Source organism: Nannospalax galili, unplaced genomic scaffold (assembly GCF_000622305.1).
Source record: "Nannospalax galili isolate Female #2095 unplaced genomic scaffold, S.galili_v1.0 scaffold381, whole genome shotgun sequence".
In the NCBI taxonomy this organism is placed as follows: Eukaryota; Metazoa; Chordata; class Mammalia; order Rodentia; family Spalacidae; genus Nannospalax; species Nannospalax galili.
This window is the reverse complement of record NW_008347312.1, coordinates 1,372,122-1,387,383: the sequence shown is the minus strand read 5'-3', so window position 1 is coordinate 1,387,383 and position 15,262 is coordinate 1,372,122. Positions and strand designations below refer to the sequence as shown.

The 15,262-nt window shown below is 40.7% G+C and overlaps 1 protein-coding gene across 1 annotated transcript in view; it reads left to right on the top strand.

The window, feature by feature from the left end:
• Nucleotides 1–15,262, top strand: part of LOC103742788 (transmembrane protein 180-like) — a 77,093-nt gene that overhangs the window by 16,877 nt on the left and 44,954 nt on the right. The window contains 1 exon segment of the mRNA XM_008843891.1: nucleotides 3,629–3,724. Within this exon segment, the coding sequence (XP_008842113.1) occupies nucleotides 3,629–3,724 (96 nt within the window).

The following is a 15,262-nucleotide window of genomic DNA, read 5'->3' as shown; positions in this document are numbered from 1 at the left end:
AGATGATCCTGAGAATTGTCACTGGGAACTAGGGAGCAGGATATCTAAGATATTCACATTTGTCACCCTGGGCAACCTTTTCTTTTCTTGGTTTGCGGTGCTATGAATTGAACTCAGACCTTGCACATGCTAGGCAGTTCTCTACCATTGAACTGCATCCCTAGGCTCTGGGCAATTTTTTCCTATTTCTGAAAGGGCATCATATATTTTTTTTAATTTACAATTTTTTTATTTTGGAGAATTTCATACATGAATATTGTCTTTATATCATTTCCATTCCTTTCAGTCCCCCCTCCAATTCCTCCTTCAGTCACTCCATTTCCTCTCAATTTCTTGTTCTCTTCTTTGATTATTATTGTTACCTATACATGCATACATTTATAAATAGACAGACAGATAGATAGATAGATAGATAGATAGATAGATAGAGCAGTGAATTCATTTGGTGGTGCTTGTGTGTACTTATGTTTAGAACTGTCTATTTGGGATTGGATAACCTCTTAGGGAGCTAGTCCCTGGAGAAAACTGATTCTTCCTCCTTCAGTATCCATTGATTGCCTGTAGCTCTTTATCTTGAGGTAAGACTCTGTGACATTCCCCATGTCCATCTTGTCGTGTCAATTGGTTTTTGTCAGTATGCAGATCTTATTATACTATCATTCTGTGGCGGTTCATTGGTGCAATGTCCCCATCACTTCTAGAATGCATTAATTAGTAGTAGGAGCCTTGTCCCTCTGGCTCTTACATTCTTCAGCCCTCTCTTCCAATGATGTTCCCTGAGCCTTAGGTATAGAGGTTGCATTGCAGATGTGTCATTTAGGGCTGGACATCTCACAATCACTTAGTCTCTGCATTGACCAGTTGTGGGAGAAAAAGAAGCTTCTTTGGTGAGAGGTGAGAAGTACACTTGTCTGTAAACATAAGAATAAGCATTTATAATACAGTGAGAAATTACACTGGTCTGAGGAAGTGACAGGAATAGGATTTTCTCCAGATTCTATGATCTCTCGAGCCTTGTGTACTTCACTATGTTTAAAGTAAAACACATGATTTCCCTCTCATTAACTGGGTCTTAAGTCTACCTAGACAGCTGTTTATTACCCCCAACATAAAAGTGCTACTGCTACACCAATATACTGGGTCAGCCATTGTGGTCTGAAGACTTTATAGATGGGTAGGTTTTTCTCCCTTGGTGGCTTGCATAGTGTGATACTGTGAGAGTGAGTCTTCAGGAAGGAGACTTCCAGGTCAGTTCCACTGCAATTGCTCCAAGTTCTGGGTGTGAAGTATGTCGTGTCTTCAACTATAAGATCTTACCTTCAAGTTCTTGGGAAGAAACCAAGGGCTGTGGCAATAAGCCTGTATTACTTTGGAGTCTCTTTCAGTTCCCTGACCAACAACTCAAGGGAGGTTTCCCCATGCCCAGCACTGTAATTTTAGTTGTATAGTCATCAGCTATATACATGCACTTAAATTTATATAGTATGCATATTTTTCAGTAGGCTTATTAAATATTACGTTTTGCTTTGGTTTTTCACACCACTTAAGCATTATTTTCATCTCTCTTTCTTCTCTCTGCCACTGTATGGCTCTCCCTCCTTTCTCCCCAATTAAAATCTACCCCCATTTCTCCTTTCATAACTCCCGTTTCCTAATATCCCCTCTCTCTCAAGCTCCTGCTTCCCTCTTCCCCCACAGTTATTTTCCATTTTCCTGGCTCCTGCGTTTACACCAGGATATATACTCACACCCAAGGATTTGGAGCTAGGATCCACAAATGGGAAAGAACATGCAGCACTTATTTTTCTGAGTCTGGGTTACCTCACTTAGTTTAACAGTTTTTAGTTTCATCCATTTACCTCAAATTTCATGATTTTGTTTTTCTTACTGCTGAGTAGATCTCCATAGTGTAAATGTACCACGTTTTCATTATTCATCAGTTGAAGGACATTTATGTTGTTTCCATTTCTGAGATATGTGGAAAGAGCAGCAACAAACATGGCTAGGCATGTATCTCCGTAGTAGGACACTGAGTCCTTTGGGTATAGGTTTCATGATTTTTTTTTTTTTGGTCTTTTTTGAGACAGGGTCTCCCTGTAGCTCCAGCTGGCCTGGAACTCACTATGTAGACCAGGCTGGCCTTGAACTCACAGAGATCCACCTGCCTCTGCCTCCCGAGTGCTGGGATTAAAGGCGTACGCCACCATGCCCGGCAGGTTTCATAATTTTTATCCCTTAGGTTCTCATGGCTAATGCTACACCAGGGTGAGAACTTAGAAACCACATTGTTTCTGTTTGTTTTCTGTTCTGCACATTGCAGCATGTGCATGATAAGGCAAAATAACCTTTGCTCTGTGATGCTGCAAGAATTTAAGTGGAAAATCAAGTCCATCTTAGCCCTTCTCACTTGAAGAAGTCTTAAGCTGCTGCTAGAAAGTTTTGTTCTTTGCTGTTCTTATAAGCATTTAAGATCAGCTCTACAGTTCTCTTGGTTGGCAAATATTTTCTGCTCTATGCCCTATTTGACAGATTAGAGAATAATGTGTTAAGATAAAGGCACATGTTTTTATAAGCTCTGTAGAAACATCTAGAGTGCATGGTCCCTTTTCCCTTTAATGAAACTTAAAAAATTGAGGGACACTTTCCTTACTACTTGATCTCTTCCTAGGGCTCCTGGCTGCTTTCCCCATCATCGTTGCAGCATGAGCAAGCTGGTGAGCTCCTCGCAATGCAGAGCATTGTCTTCACCTTAGTATCCCTGATGCCTACAATAGTGACTGACTCAAAATGCTTTTATTATTATTATTTGTAGTGCTTGGAATCAGACTCAGCATGTAGTACTTTACCACAGAGCTACACCTCCAACCTCCTCTCCATATTTTAAATGAATAGTTAGCAAACAGAATAAACATCTCTTAGATTCTTTTTTGGAAGAAGAAGGACCACTAGTACCATCAAACCCAGGTCCTTGCACATGTCAGCATGCACTCTACTTCTGAAGTCCCCCAGTCCTCAAATTCTCTTAGCACGAGATGGGTTCCAAATACTAAAATGTCTCAGTGGGAAAGAGAAGGGCACAATGTTTACTAAGTGCCAACATACATAAGCACCATATGGCTATTTATTGTCAGCTAAGCTAAGACTTAGCTACTCAGTAGAGTGAGGCAGAACGATCACTTGAGTACAGGAACACACACACACACACACACACACACACACACACGCATGCATATCAAGCCTCTGTTTCAATAAATAGCTAGGTGTGGTAGCTCAGGCCTCTAATTCTAGCACTGGGAAGGTTGAGGCAAGAAGATCCGCTCTAGTTCAAGGCTATCCTGTACTAAATGGCGAGTTCAAGGCCAGCCTGAGATACATTGTCTAAAAATAAATAATCAAAAAGAAAGAAAACCAAAGAACAAAAGAATTAAGTTCCACAACCACTTGTGACTAAAGAATTAATATTTTGTCATTGCTATACTATTTCTGCTATTGTTTACTTGGGTCAGGTAAGCCTCTTCACAGATGAAGAAGTCCTCCATTCATAGCTATATTTACATACTGATGTGTAAAAACACCACAGATGTGACTTGTATGTGATGAGGACCCATGCTCTTCTTGCCTGTTTCAGGTCTCCCCTTTCCTTAGTGGTTTTTGGCATCAATGCTTTGTTTACCAAACCTGCTCAGTCTTTAGCTCCCATTGTGATACTGTGTATGCTGAACCAGCATGGATATAGAGTCAAATGACAGGTAAAGTGACAAAACATTTGCAGTCATGCAAGCAAATTCACCCTTTTACATTAACTGGTAAGAAATTATCTTGAACTTTGGATGATGTTAGACATTAACACATAAATCTTGAATAAGCTATAATAAAAATCATTAATATGAAGGATCTCTAAGAGTCTTTAATACTATTACATATACTATGTACATAATCCACACAAGACTAATATTGATTGCTTTGTCTGAGTCATTCACTCATTCATTATTTCATTTCACAAATGTTTTTGAGGACTTAAATACCATGATCAATGGTATTGGGAATTCAAGATGAATAAGGGACCTCCAAAGGACTTCTGACTAAAATCTACCATGAGAGGGCCCCACCAAGGGCTGGGAATATAGCTTAATAGTAGAATACTTGCCTAGTGTATGCAGGGCTCTGGTTTGATCACTAGTATCATGAAGATTAAAAGAATCCTACCAGAAGTATATGAGTATTGTGGTTATGTGGAGGAGAGTTCCTTAGTTCATTCTGTGTGGGGTCAGGAAACATTTCACAGGAGAGTGAATCTATAGATCAAATTGGGAAGAATTGACACCTCACAAGAGTAACGCTTCCTATTTATAAACAGGGATCATTTCTATATACAGTTAGTCTTTTGATTTCTTTCATCAGTTTTGTAGTTTTCCTTATGTAGATCTTATGTATTTTTATTAGACTTATTTCTAAGCCTTTCGCATTTTGGGGGGCTAATGTAAATGGCACTGCATTTATAATTTTAAATTCTACTTGTTTACTTCTTTTTAATTAACTTTTTAAAATTAATATTATTTCTATTATATGTGTATGAGTGTTTTGTCTGCACATATGTAAGTGCACTACATGCATGCAATGCCCCACAGAAGCCAGAAGAGGGTGTCCCCTTCTTCTGGAACTGGAGTTACGGATGGTTGTTAGCCACCATGTGGGTGCTAGGAATCTTCATTCTTGACACTGGTCAAAAGTAAATCCAAACTCTCTTTTGAGACTCAAAGTGGTCTCTTAAGTATAAGTCCCTGAAAAATAAAAAAGCAAATTACATACTTCTAACATACAATAGGACCAAATCCACATTCCCATTCCGAAAGGGTGGAATGGAGACATAGTGAGGAAACACTGCACCAAAGCAAGATTGAAAAGCAGCAGGGCAAACACCAAATTCAGTAGCTCCATGTCTGATGTCTGAGACTTTATTTTCAAAGGGCTTAGGTGGCTCAGCTCCCCAGCTTTGCTGTATGCAACATACATCTGTCTTGGACTGGTACCACTCCCTGTATGCAGCTCTCCTTGGCAGATGTCTCATGGCTCTGGCATCTCTAACATCTTGGAGTCTCCACTGCCAACCAGGCTTCACTCTCACAGAGTCACACAATGGCCTCTGTAGGGTCTTTTGGGCTCCTCAGGCCTTTTTTACACAGGCCCTGCTACATCATGCCTGGCCTCAGGGTCTCTTTGAAACCATGGGAGAGAACCAATGCCCCCCCCTCCTCAAATGACGCTGCCAAGTTTGGCTGACAGCTTGGGTTGGACCTTGCCCTGCCTGCTTCCTCCACAGCCTCAACAGATTTTGTGTGTTGTAGTTTTTGGGAGAAGAAAACTAATTAGGTTATTTCCTTTCACAAGGAAGCTTCACTGGGTGGTCTTGCACTGAAGGTACTCTTTCCTTTGTTCAAGTGCACATCTGGAGGCCTCTCCTTAATGACTCCAATAATCTTAACAAAGAGAGCCTTTCCTTTAGCAATAACCCTTGGCTCTAACATGATTAAGTTTTATAATGCTCTTTTTCTCTCTGAGGTGTATGTTTTGTATTTCTTTCTGCCCCACTTGTTCTTTTTCATTGCAGATCTTCATAGTGTTCACTATTAGTAACCATAGCACTGATTCTCTATTAGAATGCCTTATAATTTCCTCTGCCAAAGAAATAAGTCATTACTTTTCAACTTGGCCTCAGGCAAGTTCTTAGGCCTGAGGCAGACAGTAGCCAGACTCTGTCAAAATATGCCAGTTGCTATTTAAGTCTTTGTTTCCCTCTGAGACTACCTTGCTCTCAGCACTACTATCTTACAGGTTCCTACTAGAATGGCCCATTAAGCTCTGCTTACCGCATTCAACCATCTTTCTAGTTCAAACTCCCAGAGTCTTCTGTATTTCTCCAAAAATCATGGTCAGGTTCTTCACAGCAACACCCCACTTCTGGTAACAACTTCTGTATTAGTTACTTTTTCTGTTGCTGCAATAAAGTAACTTATAGAAGGAAGAGTTTATTTGGCTTATGGTTCCAGAAAGATAGGAGTCCATCATGGAAGTGGGGGATGGTGGCAGAGGTGACCTGAGCATAAAGCTGAGCCTCACATCTTCAAGCAGGCATAGGAAACAGAGAAACTGGAAGTGTGAAACCCTCCTCCGTGGCCCCCTGCCCTGGACTCCCGAGACGGCTGCCCCTCTTTAGGACTAACTGCTCTTTCTCGCTTCTGTAAACTGCTTGACTGCTTGGCTGAAGGGACAAACTGTATTGACCCCATTTTGACTAGCTGTTTCAGGCAAGCCTGAACATACCCAAGCATGTTGTGATCTCCACCTACCACCCCCACCCCAGGAGGCTATAGATCAAGCAAGTCCAGGCATATAGCAGCCTTATAAGGTAGAAACAGAGACTTCTGGCCCCACAGATAACAGCACATTCCACAGCCCTGAGGGTAGCACCCACCAATGAGAAACCTCCAGAAGTACATTCCTTGTAACCAATCAATTCAAAAGTGTGTTGGTGTGCAAGGGCTCCTTGGACCGATCAAGATGTGACTCTGTTATTCTCCTCCTCTCTTTGTCTAAAACCTATAAAAAGCTTCCTCCCCCCTGCAATTGGGGCTCTCAGTTCAGCTTGGTGGGCGAATGCTGTAATTCTTTCTTGCTGACTGCTCTGGGAGCCTGAGCTTAAGCCCAAATAAAGACTCTTTATTCTTGCATGCTCTCTGGACTCCGTGGTGATTCTTGGGGATCCGTCCACTGGGCACAACAGGAAGCAGGATAGGGCTTTGAACTCTCAAAGCCCATCCCCAGTGACATCCTACCTCCAGCACAGCCACATTTCCTAAAGGTTTCATGACTCTCCCCAAAACAGTGCCAGGAACTGGGGACCAGGTGTTCAAATACTTGGATTCTCATTGGGGGACATTCTCATTCAAGCCACCACAAATGAACACTTGTAGATTTAACTGTTTCTATTTCACCACAATAGCTTTATCATGTATTGATCAGCGTGTCTTATCCTTCTATCCATCACTCTAAATGTCTTAGATTTTTCCACACAACTTTTTATAATGGAAAAATTTAAACACATAAAATAGTTTTAACAGGGTGTAGTGGTGGTGCATGTCTGTAATCCCTGCCCTCAAGAGGCAGAGGCAGGTGGGTCTCTGTGAGTTTGAGGCCAGCCTGGTCTACATAATGAGTTTTAGGCCAGCCAGGGCTACATAGTGAGACCTTGTCTAAAAAAAGTTTTAAGTACAGAGATGTACTGAATGCATTAGGAAATTAGGAATAAATTAAGATGGATATTGAGTGACTTTGAAATGAAATTGGAAACTAGAAACTTAATGTGACACTGTGTGAAGTAGATAAGTAGATAAGAAACTAAGTTGTAACCTAGGAATTTATTAGGAATTTAGAAATTAGAAATTAAAGATGAATATTAACTCTGTAACTCTGAAACCAAATTGAACATTGCTGTGACACTGTGTGAAGTAGAGGCTAAGTTGTAACCTAGCAACCAAGTAGAACCTACGTGAGTTGGGTGCCTGTGTGTTGGTGATAAGTGAGCCTGAGAAGCCGAGAAGTTCCTAGTTTCTAGTTTCATTTCAAAGTCACTCTTAATATCCATCTTAATTTATTCCTAATTTCCTAATACATTCAGTACAAGAGAAAACCTGTATGTTCACTCCTTAGATTAAAAAATTGTTAACAACGTTTATATCTGATTTGAAATCCTTTTGCATTTATTCATTGTATGTGTGTGTGTGTGTGTGTGTGTGTGTGTGTGTGTGTGTATCTGCCACCACACATGTGGAGGTCAGAGGACAACTTTTTGAGCTGGTTCTTTGTATTATTTGGGTCCCAGAAGTTGAACTCAGGTTGTTTGGCAAGAAGTACCTTTACCCTCTGAGCCATCTTGCCAGCCCCTCATCTGAAACTCTTAATCTTCCTGCTTCATCCTCTCAAGGAATGAACCACCACACTGAGCTTCTGGAAAACATTCCTTCTGTAGTATTTGTATAATTTGATGGTTTTTTGTTTTCGTTTTTGTTTTTTTTTTGTGGTGCTAGTGATTGAACCTAGAGCCTTGTGCATGCAAGGCAAGCACTCTACTACTAAACAATACCTCCAGCTCTTCTGTAAAATTTGAAGAAATTCTTTCTTAATCTCAGCTTCTCTATCTACTAGGTAATTGTTTTCCTGTATTGGGGGACTTACTATATATCTAGGGGGAATTACGAGCAGACCAGGATAGAAAAAACTCATGACCTTAGATCTCCATTTTAGCTTATCTACAGAGAGTTGTGACTGCAAGGGAGGAAGAACAGGCATGTTTAACTTCCTTTGAATAGTCTCTGTGTCTTATAAACACAAAGGCCCTAAAGTCATGATTCTCAACCTTGTTGCACGTTTCAGTCACTTGGAGCTTGGCAAAGCTCCAGTGGCCAAGTCACACCCAGATCAGTTCAGTCAGAATCTCTGGAGGTGACAACTAGCTACTTAAAGCCCTCCACTTTCCCCGTTGTGCAGCCAATCTGAGGAACCTAGAGATCGAATGCCTTGGGAACAGTGACGTGGATGACCAATTCTTGTCAGCTCAGCAACATGACACGTTGGCAACTAGACATGTTGGCAAACTAGTTTTGTGATATCGTAAGCATTTTCAGAGATATAAGAGCATACAGGCACTTGAGTATCATTTATCTTTGAGTAATAATTAAACCTTGGTATCTGGTGGCCTCATATAGCTAATGTGACCTCAAAGTCCACAGAAACACTTAGGAGGTGTGGTTTCATGATTGGAGATCCAACAGTGTGAAGAACTGAGCAAAAATACCTTTTGAAATAAATTTTTCTCTTGCAAATACGTTTTCTAATACCTTCCTGTTTTGGTATACAGAACGGGATAAGCCAGCCCTAGTCTTCCCTTTGCCATTTTCAAAGGTGGGGTATGGTGGCGCACCAGCACTTGGGGGGCAGAGGCAGGTGAATCTCTGTGAATTCAAGGCCAGCCTGCTCTTTACCAAGTTCCAGGCCAGCCAGGCCTACATAGTGAGATCCTGTAATTACTATAATGGCAGCACTTGAGAGGCTGAGGCAGGAGGACTGTGTGAGTTTGAGGTCAGCTTGGGCTATGTAGTAAGTTCTGGCCAGCCTTGACTATAATGAGACTATGTCACAGAAAAAAAGAAAAACATTGTTTCTGCCAGACAGATTATTTTACTGTATTTAATAGATATATTTACTTATTTTTAATTTTATTTATTTGTGTGTGTTGTGCATGTGTGCAAATGTATATGTGTTTGTGTATGATTATCCATGTGAGTGTGCATGTGAAGGTCAGAGCACAATTTGCAGGAGTTGGGGATCTCTCTCCAACATGTGGGTCCCAGGGATTGAACTCAAATCATCAGACTTAGCAGCTGTTGTACCTCATTCACAGGACCCCAAGAAGACCACCGAGGACCCAACACACCAAAATGCGAAAGGAAGGTTTATGGTTTATTCGGGCTTAAGCTCGGGCTCTCAGACCGCACCAAAGCAACGGATCTATGCTGAGAGCCCAGAGTAAGGGGGGGTGGAGCCTTTTATAGGTTTTAGACAAAGAGAGGAGGGGGATACCGAAGATACATTTTGGTTGGTTCAAGGAGCCCGCGCGCGCCAACATTATTTTAAACTGATTGGATGTATAAGATGCAGCCCTGGAAGTTTCTTATCGGTAGGTGCTATTCTCAGGGCTGTGGAATGTGCTGACTGTTATCTGTGGGGCCAGGAGTCTCCGTTTTTACCTTATAGGGCAGTTTCATGCCCGGGCTTGCTTAATCTATAGTTTCCTGGAAAAGGGGGGGGTAGCAGGCAGGGGTCAGGACATGCCAGGGCATGTCTAAGCATGCCTAAAGCAGCAGCCAAGCATTTTACAGAAGCTAAAAGAGCAATTAGTGGGGGTCTGGAGGGATTGGGGGGGTAGCGGGTGAATGAAGGGGGTCTCAGGGTCCTACCGCAGCAAGTGCCTTTACCTGCTGAGTCCCTATATTTACTTCTTAAGTGATCTGGAGACACATGATTCTTCATTCAGAAAAATATAATCATTGAATGTGTTATTAATAGAGATCTATAACTGGGATACCTGAGGAAGATAACCAGTATAGTCTCTTCTAATTATTTGATGGAAGATATTTCACATAGGGATGTTAGAAATGGATCATTAATTATTTAATATATGTATATGTAGCCCCTTCTAAGAAATCACATGATACTTTAAAAATTATAATGTAAACCTACATAAAAGAATATACAACAAAACTGTAGTATGGGTCAGTGGCTAAGAACACTGGCTACTCTTACAGAGGATCCAGGTTCAGTTCCCAGCACCCTCATGGTGGCTAACAACCATCCTTAACTCCAGTACCTGAGAATCCAATGCACTCTTCTGGTCTCTACAGGCATTGCATGACATGGGTGCACTTACATGCAGGCAAAACACTCATACACACAGAAAACAAAAAGCCCCTGTAGTATGTTATTGAGAGGGCTACTCTTTATTTGGCCAGCTAAGTAGATCTGTGTTCTTTTTTTGGCAAACACTATGGAGTAAGTGCTAACACTGCTGGGAGCGGTGATACAGTTTCCTAAGGCTTAATCTGCCTGAAGGAGCTTACACAGCATTAGTGAGGGACACAGAAGGGCAAGTCTAGTATACCGAGCTAAGCCCAGGGGTGAGGTAAGCAGTGAATGCAAAGAACACAAGCTTGGATGCAGTAACCATACCCACTCCACGTACCAGGAGTGTCCTATAGTCCTGGCCCAACTCCTGCTGCTTGATAGTGACTCTGGAATATGCATTTTCACCACACTCAGAGTCTGACAACTTATTCATTGGATTATACTGTCATCTAGCAGTGTGTTGTAAATAACCTATTAATAAATAAAATGTATTGTTAAAGAAATAGCTTTTCCTGGGTGTGATGGCTCATACCTATTGTACTAGCACCTAGGAGGCTGAGCCAGGAGGATTGCCATACATTTGAAGCCGGCCTAGTCAATATAGTGAGTTCTAGGACAGCCAGGGCTACATAGTAAGACTCTGTCTCAAAAACAAAAATGAAAACAAAAACAAAAACAAAAAACAAAAAATCCCCACAAACCAAAGCAAAAAGAGTATCAACTTTCCGTGATCGGTCTGGTATGTTATTCTAGCATGCCTCTTCCCTGTTTTTTCAATGCTGGAGCTGTAACCGGGGCGAGCATGCTAGGTCAGTACTTTACCATTGAGCTTCATCCCCAGACCTACAAGTGTGCTATTAGAAGTTAGATATGCACCATTCCTTTTGAACGCCATATGGTAGTACCGATATTTGCACATCCATGTTTATTGCTGCTCTTTTAACAAGGAAATGGAATCAACCCAGATGGCCATTAGCAGATGAACAGCTAATGAAAATCTAGTACATATCCAAAATAAAATATTATTCAGCTCTAAAGAAAAATGAAATTTTCATGAAAATAAGTGGATTTAGAATGTCTGATATTGAGGCTGGTGAGATGGCTCAGCGGTTAAGAGCACTGACTGCCCTTGCACAGGACCTGGGTTTGATTCCCAGCACCCACATGGCAGATAACAACTGTCTGTAACTCCAGTTCTAAGGGATCTGATGCCTTCTTCTGACCTCCTTGGGCATTTCATGACACGGATGCACATGCATACATTCAGGCAATACATGCATACACATAAAATAATAAATAAAATATGTTAAAAAAGAATGTCAAATATTGAGATCACCCAGTCTCATCAAGAAAAAAAAATGTCTTCCCCTCATATGTAGATCCTAGCCTGTATGCATGCATATATATGTAAACAGCTGTAAGCGTGGGAACAGTATAACATTTAGAAAGGAGATGAAGAAAAGGTGATATTAGGTGACAGGGAAGAACAAAATGCAGGGAAAGGACACGAGTCCTGAAAGAGATAATTAGTTGTTTTCCTCATTTCAACTATATCATAGTTTTTTCTTTTGATGTGGTAGATAAGTGCATAAAAATGTTAATTTATAGTGAAACACTAAGCAAAGCTCCGTGGCTCTAGAATGGCCTTTCTAACTGTGCAGAAGTTCACTAAGATGCACAGAGTTCGGACCGGGCAAGTGTTTGAGTGGCAGCCTGAATGTAGCTATGTTATGCCTTTATTAGTGAGTTCATTACAATAAAGTGATTTTTATTTAAAAAAATACTGAGTAAGTGGGTATAGTGGCACACATCTTTAATTTCAACACTCAGGAGGCAGAGGCAGGCTGATCTCTGTGAGATCAAAGCCAGCCTGGTTTATGTAGTGAGATCCAGGCAGGCTGGGGCTATAGGGAGACCCTCTTTTAAAAAAACCAAAAATCAAAGTTATATATGCAGTATTCCTCTTGCTAGTTTTCTGACTGAAAACTTCATAGTAGATACTTCAAAATTATATTCATGAAGGGAGTTTAGGAAGTGACTTTATTTTTCTCTGTGGCACAGTAAATGGTATAGAATTCAACTGCAGCAGAGTCAGATCCAAAGTGATCTGAGAGTGAGTCACTTACAAATGAAAATAGCCTCAAGAGTTTTTTTTTCCTTTGATTTATTATTTTTTTATGGGGCTTTTGGCTACTTTAACATTCACCCCCCTGAAGAGATAACCCTAAAATCTTTTCAGGATTAGATACAAACTCCCAAATAATTTTGGCATTTTTGGCCTTTGAAACAGAGTAAGTTCTTAAGAGGCCCAAGGATGTTGTGAGTTTTAGACAAGAAACAGGTGACTTTTCTTTGGGGTCTTTTTACCCTAATCAATTCCTACCTCCTATTCTTATCACTCCATCCTCTGAAGCGGTTACCCAAATAGCCAATAGGGAATCAGGACACAGATCTCTCTGGCTTCCTCCGTGCTGAACAGGGACTCAGTGTGAGGCAACTAGAGTACCCCTTCAGAAAGTCCTTGACTGGTGAATAGGAGATGTGAAGGAGAAGTAAAGGTAAGAGTAATTAGCATTACAAGTTCTAGACAGGGAACTAGAAAAAAGTCAGAACAGGACAATTTTCAAATGTTCATATGAGAGTCCACTGGAATTTCTTGACAACGGATTCCAAAAGCATCCTTCTATTGGGTTCCTCCTCATTTTTCTTTTGTCTGCCAAGGCTGGACTCTAGAGTGATGGATTCAGGATTTACTTTCAGGTATTTTGATAGCTGTCAGAGTGGTTAGAATCAGTCTCAATTCCCTCTCAAAGGCTTCGAGATAACTGAGGGGTTGCTGAGGGGGTGTGTGTATGACCTGAGGGTATGCACACTGGAAAGCCTTTACCCAACATGGGTCATGCCTTCTCTTCCTAGCCTTCCTCAGATTGTATACTTTAGCCCTCCCCAAATCCAGGAGGCCATCTGTGATTAGGGACAAATTACATTCAGTTGGCTGGGCAGAGTGGCCGGATAATTCAGTGAGGGTCCAATGACCCTGCTTGGCCCTTCTTTAATGACTGAGCACAACCATCAACAAGCCCAGTTGTGACTATGTTTAGTGATCAGGCTCAGCTGATGTCGTGATGATGGTAGTTATTTCATACAGAATGGACTGCTGTATAGCATCATCTTATTAAAAGATTTTAATCTTTTAATCTTTAAAAGAATTTGGTGCTAGGATCCACATACAAGGGAGAACATACGTCATTTGGTTTGCTGAGTCTGTGTTACTTCACTTAGTATAACAGTTTCTAGATCCATCCATTTACTTGAAAATTTCATTATTTCATCTTTCTTTACTGCTGAATAGAACTCCATTGTGTAAATGTACCACATTTTTGTTAACCACTCATCAGTTGAGGGCCACTTAGGTTGCTTCCAGCTTTTAGCTATTGTGGAAAGAGAAGCAACAAACATGGTTATGCAAGTGTTTCTGCAATAGGATGAGTCCTTTGGGTATATGCCAAGGTCATATGGTAGATTCATTTTTTGTTTTTTAAGAGTTCTCCACACTGTTTTCCATACGGGTTCATGAGTTTGCAATCCCACCAGCAGTGAATGAACATTCCCCTTTCTCCACATTCTCGCCAGCATTTGGTATCATTTGTTCTCTTGATCCTAGCCAGTCTGATTGGGGTAAGGTGATACCTTAGGGTGGTTTTAACTTGCATTTCCCTAATTACTAACGATGCTGAACACTTTTTGAGATGTTTCTTAACCATCTTTATTTCTTCCTTCGAGAACTCTCTGTTTAGATCTTTAGCCCGTCTTTTCATTGGGTCATTTGGTTTCTCGATTCTTTGTTTTTTGAGTTCTTTATATATTCTGGCTGTTAAACCTCTGTCAGATGTGTTACTGGTGAAGACTTTTTCCCATTCTGTGGATTTTCTCTTCACTTTTTAGACTGTTTCTTTTGCTGTACAAAAGCTTTTTAGTTTAATGAGATCCTACTTGTTGATTGCTGAACTTAATTCCTGAGTCACTTCTGTCCGATTTAGAAAATTCTTTTCTACACCTACATCTTGTAAGTTACTGCCAATATTCTCTTCTAATAGTTTCAGGGTTTCCGGTTTCACACTGAGCTTTTTGATCCATTTGGATTTGACTTTTGAGCAAGGTGAAAGATAAGGATCTAGTTTCATTCTTCTACAGGTGGAGATCCAGTTTTGCCAGCACCATTTGTTGAAGATGCTGTCTTTCCTCCATTGTGTGTTCTTGGCACCTTTGTCAAATCTCAGGTGGCTGAAATTGCATGTACTCTGGTTTGGATCTTCAGTGATGTTCCACTGATCTATGTGTCTATTTTTGTGACAGTACCATGCTGTTTTTATGACTATAGCTCTGTAGTTTACTTTGAGAAACAGTAATCCCTGTAGCATTGCTCTTTGTGTTCGGGGTTTCTTTGGCTATCAGGGGTCTTTTGTGCTTCCATATGAATTTAAGGATTTTTTCATCTAATTCCGTGAAGCATGTCATGGGGATTTTGATTGGGATTGCATTGGATCTATACATTGCTTTTGGTAGGCTGGTCATTTTCACAATATTAATTCTTCCAATCCATGAATATGGGGGGTCCTTCCATCTCCTAGTGTCTTCCTCAATCTCCTTAACAATTTCAAATTTTCATTACAGAGATCTTTGGTGTCTTTGGTCAGATTTATTCCAAGATAGTTTTTCTTTGTTTGTTTTGCAGATATTGTGAATGGGAGTATTTCTCTTTATCCTTTCTCCAATTGCTTGTTACTGGTATATAGAAATGCTA